Source organism: Balaenoptera musculus, chromosome 1, assembly GCF_009873245.2.
Source record: "Balaenoptera musculus isolate JJ_BM4_2016_0621 chromosome 1, mBalMus1.pri.v3, whole genome shotgun sequence".
In the NCBI taxonomy this organism is placed as follows: domain Eukaryota; kingdom Metazoa; phylum Chordata; class Mammalia; order Artiodactyla; family Balaenopteridae; genus Balaenoptera; species Balaenoptera musculus.
In genome coordinates this window covers 36,237,463-36,244,642 of record NC_045785.1, presented here as the reverse complement: position 1 = coordinate 36,244,642, position 7,180 = coordinate 36,237,463, and the positions used below count along the sequence as shown (strand labels likewise).

The window sequence follows — 7,180 nt, the reverse complement described above, 5'->3', positions numbered from 1 at the left end:
CTACTTCCATAACCTGGTCCAAGCCACCTTCCACTCCCACCTGGAATACCAAAACACCTCCCTCTCCCTTAAACAAGTCAAAGAAACCATTTTTGAATGGGACTAATCCTATCTCTCTTGAGCTTGAATCTACTAATCTGGCCCCACTGCTATCTGAAGCAGAGATAACTAATTTGCCCAAGGCCACACAGTCACTTATGGCAAAGGCAGAATTAAAATCTTCTAGTCTTGAGAGCCCACAATGTCTTACCCACCCATTATCCTGCCTTGTGTTGAAACCAAGATAACATGGGAAATGTTTAGCCATGCCTGCCATAGGGTAATCACTGGATAAAGGATAGACTGACTTTCCTCACCTCCTTTATCTGCCTAACTCCTAGGTAATCCTTAACTCTGAGCTCAAATTACTCTTCCTAAGAAATGCCTTCCTAACTCCTTTGGCCTGCTATAGTAAACTCCAGATAGATATATTTGTCCTCACAGCATGCTGTACATTTCCTATGTCCCTCCTCCACTAGTTTGTGACCTCCAAGGGGTGGGGGCCTGTTTTGCCTGCCACTGCAGCATACATGGTGCACCCTTGCCCACTCTGGTTCCTACCCACTTCCATTCCTCAGTGAAAGTGATGGGTCACCAACAGACCCCTCTTGCATCCCAACAAGCAACCTGGCCTGCTGACCCTACCAGCAGGGCTGCGTGTGAGCAAGATGGGTGGCGGACAGAGACCAGCCCTGGCCCATTGAGCCTAAGATGCCCCCGCTCCATAGAAGGGACCTAGTGCTCAGGTGGGAATGAAAGAGACTTTGGATACTTCAGACTGCTGTCCCTGGGGCCAGTAATTGGGTCACAAAAGAGAGCCCCCTGCCCCCATTTTTAAATCATATCCACTCCCCTGGCTCACAATTTGGGTGGAAGCCACTGGGATGCCAGGCCCAGGTATGCTGGGGCCACTAAGGAAATGGACCAAGGTGGCCCTGCAGGACAGGGTCAGGGTGGAGGTGGGAGGGGCAGGCAGTCACAGCCAAGGCCATGAGACTCCCCCAGACACCCAGAATAAGTTTGAGTCCACAGAGGTTTGGCTCTTCTCCTTGGCAGCATTGAGCACTTTCAGAATTTTTGTTGTGATCTTTCTGCCCTGCAGCAAGGCACTGTCATGCTCTCTGAGTGCTTAGTGTCCAGCACAAGGCATGACTAAAGGTAGATGTCCCGGAAATGGGAGGTCCAGCTAACCCCCATAAACCCGTTAGGTCTGACTCAGGCACCTCCTTGAGAAGTTTTTCTTCCCTGACACACACTTTCGTTGTCTCCGTGCCCCTCACCATGAGTTGTCCCGACAGCCATGGTGTTCTCTGTATCATGGGTTGAAGAACATTTGTCGAATGAATGGAAGTCTGCAGGCTGACTCTCCTGGGAGCAATTGCCAGATCCAGCTTCTCTCTGCCTGGAATTCTCTTTTCTCTTGATTCATCTGCTCAGTTTATTTCAACATTAAGGGATAACTAGATGTTACATACCCTTGCTTACTGAGCTCAAGGGTCACCTCCTCCAGAAATTGACCTTCCCCTTCAGGTGCTCCTCCTCTCCATGGCCACTGCACCAAGGTGGACCTCTCAACCCCGAGACCAAGATGGTCCCTGGGCCACAGGAACCAGATGTGATTCATTTCGCTGTGGCCATCATCTGATAGTGCTGGGCACCAGACTGGGCCCAGGAGACACCTGTAGAAGACATTATCTCTAAGGTAAGAGATCTACTTCTGAAGTGGACAGATCCTGGTTGGGATCCCAACTCTGCCACTTGAGAACTTAGGCAAGTTCCCTTCTATTAGTTTGCTGGTCAGTAAAACAGCTGGCTGAGAAATCCAGGAATGAGGTTCTGAACTACCTGTGGCTGAGTTTCCAGGGGAGTCATTAGGTCCTCAATCCTAGGAGAGGGGCAGGACAGAACAGGCCTTTTAATAGCTGATATTTAGTAGTCCAGGTACCTGGGCTTGGTGGGGGGAAGAGGGAAGGTTACAGTGCGGTTCATCCTTCTCTGCCCCAGTCTAATGTCTTCCAACCCCAAGTTACCTAGAAAACAGAGCCTAGAACAAGAACTAAGTACCGGTGTTTTATTTGGGTGATGCAAATACAGGGCATTGAGAGTGAGAAAAGGGACTCGACGCAAGAGAATGGGAGGCAATGCCAGGTGATAGCAGGTTGAGTCTGCTTCATGACAAGCTTGGAAGAGGCACAGAAGGTGTGTCCGCTGGCTACTTGGGAGGTCTCCCCATTGGGAGAAATGGTGTCTTGCACCAGACCAGTTCAGGGAAGGGAGGGAAGAAGAGGGAATTTATTGGCCTGGATTTCTCCCATCTCCCATTAGTCAAATGTTACCCCAGGAGCACTAACTCTTCCACATTCCTGGGTTCCTAGTGGCTACTTGAGGTGCCAGATCCCATGTCTTGTGGGGGCATTCCACCCAAGTCTGGAAATGATGGGAGGAGACAAACTCTGGGCATGAGGTTGGTGAGTGCCGGACAGAATCTGATTTTGTACATAAGATGTGTTCACAACAGTCCAATACTGTTTTTCTTTTACCAGAAGAGGGAACCTGGCATAATGATCAAAGACCCTTCCCAAAGTCACATGGCTAGTAAGTGGTAAATTCAGGATTTGAACATAGTCTGTCTCTGGAAACTGTCAAAGACCAAGATAAGGAACTTTGATTTTATGTAGCAGGCAAAGGAGAGTCGCTAAAGGGTTTCAAGCTGGGAGTGACGTAAGATAAAGAGCTTTTTATAAAGCTCACAATCGCTACTTTGCTCCACCTTGCCATGTGGCTGAACTTGGCACAAAAGTAGGTAGCCCCAGAGATGTGAGGACATCCAAGATAGTTTTTGAGGGGCCCCGACTAGGTTCAGAGCTCATATGGGCTTCCACACTGTCTTATAATCTTTCTGTCTTCATCTAAACCTACACCTACCAAAGAGACTAGCTGGTCAGACACAGGCAGTATCTGGGCAGAGAAGCCAAAATGAGGGGAAGAGCAGACTGATCTAAAGACCAGGAGCAGGAGGAGGACCAGCCATATGTCCACTGTCAGCCAGCGGGTCTGGGGATGTTGGCACCCGCATATGAGTCCTTTGGTGTTGCCTGAGATGGTCAGATCTCATGAACTGTCGGCCGCACTGGTCACATTTATGTGGTCGGTATTTGGTGTGTATCCGAGTATGTCTTCTAAGTTCATCAGAACGGAAGAAGGACCAAGTACAGGCTTCCCACATGCATTTATAGGGCCTTTCACCTGGGGGAATGACAAGGGAGAGAAGGAATTTAGAGGAATAGGCCAGCGGGTAGGAAGGAAGGGGTCTGACTTTATGAAGCAGAGCAGTCCACGTTGAGGAAGCAAAAGGAAAAACACAGGACAGTGGTGAGGAGACAGCACATCAGCAGTCTCCATCTTGGCACAGTCATACTGGACTGTGGGAAAGCAAGCTGGTGGGGCCAACAGAGCTTGATCCCAAGCTTGAAGGATGATGGGCTAATCCCAAACCATTACAAACCAGGGGTCCCCCACAAATCTAAAGCCCAGAGATTTCTCCACCCACTCCACCCGTCTGACACCTCATTTACCTGTGTGTTTGAGTTGGTGACTCACGAGGTGGGAGCGCTTAGTATAAGCTTTTTCACAGTTCTCATAGTCGCAGCGGTAAGGCCTTGAAACTGGTGATCTCCTCCTAGGAGCCCTTTCCTGGGCCCCGGAGTACTGCTCCGCTCTCCGTGGAGCAGGTAAGGGCTGCTTAGGTAGGAAGGGGTCTTCCTGGGAGACTGGCTGGCTCACAAAAGAGCCCTGGGATTCCAAAGCCAGCAATAATGGCGATTCAGCTGGGGGCATCCCATAGTTGTGGGGGTTTCTAGGGGGCACCATCTGATCCAAAGAGCGGAGCATTTCCAGGGCCTCAGTGGAAGGCATGGTTGGATCCAATAATGTTTTAGGTGTTAAAGGGCCTCCATTAGAAGTTACTGTTGGGAGGTCAGAATAAGGCATTGTTCGCATTCTGACGTGGGACATCATTGGGATTCCACTGGCAGGTGAGACTGGCGGCCCATTGGGGGACATCCTTAGATTCCCACCAAAGGTCGTGGCCATCCCTGGAATACTGGGCTCTCCTAAGGGCATCGCCTGGGGCCCCTTGAACATCATCATTCCTGTCTGGGAAGGAGACATTCCGTCAGTGTAAATCATCTGGGAAGGAGTGAAAGTCACTTGGGGGCAGTAGCTCACACCGTGATCAGGCAGCAACATACTGAAGTGTGGCCCCATTTCACTGGCGTTCTGCCTGGGTGCCTCAGCAGAGACCAAGGAGATCGTCTCCAGCTCTATGCACTGAGGGATGTGTTGAATGCCTGATGGGCCATGGTTCCAAGAGGTGTGCACTCCACTGCTTCCGGGAGATGAAGACACGTCCAAGATGGACATTGACTTCTCAGTATCCTTAGAAAAAAAAAGTCAGGTGAAATTCACCATAGCTCAAATTCCAGTTCCACATGTCCCTTCTCCCCATTTCCAGACGCCACCTTAATCCAGGCCTCTATCATCTCTTGCCTAAATATCCCATTATCTCCAGGCCATTCTCCAGTTTGGGCTTTCTAAAATGCAAGCCTGGGGGATTTTCCTGGCTGTCCAGTGGTTAAGACTCTGTGCTTCCACTGCATGGGGTGCAGGTTCCATCCCTGGTTGGGGAACTAAGATCCCACGTGCCGAGCAGTGCATGTTTTTGGTTTTATTTCAAAAAAAGCACAAAGAGCAAATAAAACATTCTACAACCTGTACTTTCAGCAAAACTGAGAAAACCCTCAAATTCCAGATTATGTTTAAGTGTGAGGGTGAAAGATCATCCCAAACCAGGAGAACAGGTTCAGAAAGCCATAAAGGTAAGAAGAATGGAGGGTTCAGTTAGTCTTGGCTTTGGCAAAACTTAGAAACCATTCACAAATATTTACCTACTGAAGAAGCTCTCACCTGAGTGGGAATGCTGTGGGCAGGTGTGAGATCAAGCATTGGAGGAGGTAAAGAAAAAGGCATACTTTTAAAAAGGGTGGGGGATTGTCTTGGAAGTCAAGGGAAAAAAGAAGAGATTGGTGGTAGAACTTCTTGAAACAGGACAGGATCCAAGAATCATATTTTTTAAAGTTGTCAATTACTGTAGCAGTAGAGAGAGAGTTCTTGAGCTGAGAAACTGGGAACACTACCCTATAATTTCCCATCTGAGAGGATCCAGAAAAGACCAATCCATTTAAATATGAAAACCAAAACATGAGTAAAATACAGTATCCATAGAAGATACTAAAACATCAAAGATCCCACATGCCGCTGAGCAACTAAGCCCATGCACCACAACTACTGAGCCTGCACTCTACAGCCCACAAGCCACAACTACTGAGCCTGCGTGCCACAACTACTGAAGCCCGTGTGCCTAGAGCCTGTGCTCCGCAACAAGAGAAGCCACAGCAATGAGAAGCCCGCACACTGCAACGAAGAGTAGCCCCTGCTCACCACAACTAGAGACAGCACAGCAACGAAGACCCTACGCAGCCAAAAATAAATAAATAGACAAATAAATAAATAAATTTATTTTAAAAAAAGATCAAGGAAAAATTTAACAACATTCAAACACAAATTTAAAAAAAAGAAAAGAAAGCAAAACTTAAGAAAGCAATTGCGGCTTTTACCAATTACAGGAACACCAAAGGGCAGAAATAGAGGAATTCAAAGAAGTTATGTCCAGACAATAGGCCATGAGTAATATTAGAGGGGAGGGAAGGGGGCAATAAGGGAAATTGTAGGGGCTTCTGCAGTGCTAACAATGCTTCAAAGGTCTTTATTTTGTAATAATCCATTAAGCTGTGTACTTATATTCACTTTTCTGTTTGAGTGCTATTTTTCATAATTAAATGGTTTTAAAACAATACTGTGAGAAATCAAGATTTTCAGCATAAGTGAAATTATAAAAATCAGAATAAAAATAATGCTATATTAAAAAATAATGCTATATTTAAATAGGAAATATTTTATACAAACACAAACCCCTCATGCTCGGATTTTGGCCTTTAATTCCATTCCTTACTAAAAGGAAGAATCATCCCTGGAGTATTTCCTGACTCCAAGTCTGGAAGAAGGAATGAATAAGTGAGCCTGGTGCATCTTATTGTGCCAGAAAATAAGGGAACTTCCCAGGATTATTAGGACTGTGTCAAAAGGACACAGGAAGTGACACCAGGGAATATGATAGAGTAGGAAGCACCAGGAATCCACGTCCCCACCAAGATAACAATTACACCTGCAGAATTTGCCTTTTGTAATTACTTTGGAACAATGGAGTCAATTAAATGCTTGTAACTTCCAAGGGAAGGCTTGGAAGGTAAACTGCAGTTAATTTCAGTCGGTTTCAGCTCTTAAGTAGGTAGTGGCTATCCCAAGACACCCCGGGTCCCATACCAGGAAGCTGTGCACACATTTCTGGACCTGTGGGAGCCAGAGTGGGCAATGAAAACCTTGTGCTCCAAATATTGAGTAATCTGTGTTATCACTAATTGCTGCTTCTGATCATGATGAGCAGAGAGAGGTGGGAAGCCATTGTCGCATCTCCCACTACCATTGTCACAAACCTCTCCTCCTCCAAATGACAGGACTTCCAGGGTATTTAAAAGGACTAGCACCTGTTTCTCTCTCTCTCTCTCTCTCTCTCTCTTTTTTTTTGGCTGTGCTGCATGGCATGTGGGATCTTAGTCCCCTGACTAGGGATGGAACACATGCCCCCTGAAGTGGAAGCACGGAGTCTTAACCACTGGACTGCCATGCAAGTCCCTGGTGCCTGTTTCTTTCCCCCTTCATTTATCCTTTTTCACCTTTTGGGAACCAGACATTTAAGAACTAGTATATTCAAAAGCAATCACATATACTAGAAAATTTGGAAAGTCACCACACATACCCAAGAAAAGATGCAGGCTCATAAAAGATCTAAGAAAACCTTAAGTTTACCTCTCAGGCTGATGCTGGCACAGAGACAACATACATCAATTTAAATAAGCTATAAACAAACAAAAAACAAAAACAGCAAACCCTGAGGAAGAGGAAGAATTGGATTTCCAGAGTTTCTACATTATAAGATTCAAGTGTCCAGTTTTCAACAACAACA

The 7,180-nt window shown here is 46.7% G+C and overlaps 1 protein-coding gene across 1 annotated transcript; it reads right to left on the bottom strand.

Annotated features, from left to right (window-relative positions):
* Positions 1–3,037: 3,037 nt before the first annotated feature.
* KLF17 (Kruppel like factor 17) lies at positions 3,038–4,470 on the bottom strand. The gene is made up of 2 exons (XM_036865910.1): positions 3,615–4,470; positions 3,038–3,285 (listed from the first exon to the last, which is right to left on the bottom strand). The coding sequence occupies exons 1-2, from the start codon at positions 4,459–4,461 to the stop codon at positions 3,038–3,040; spliced, it is 1,095 nt and encodes a 364-aa protein (XP_036721805.1). The 5' UTR covers positions 4,462–4,470.
* Between the last annotated feature and the right edge of the window lie 2,710 nt (positions 4,471–7,180).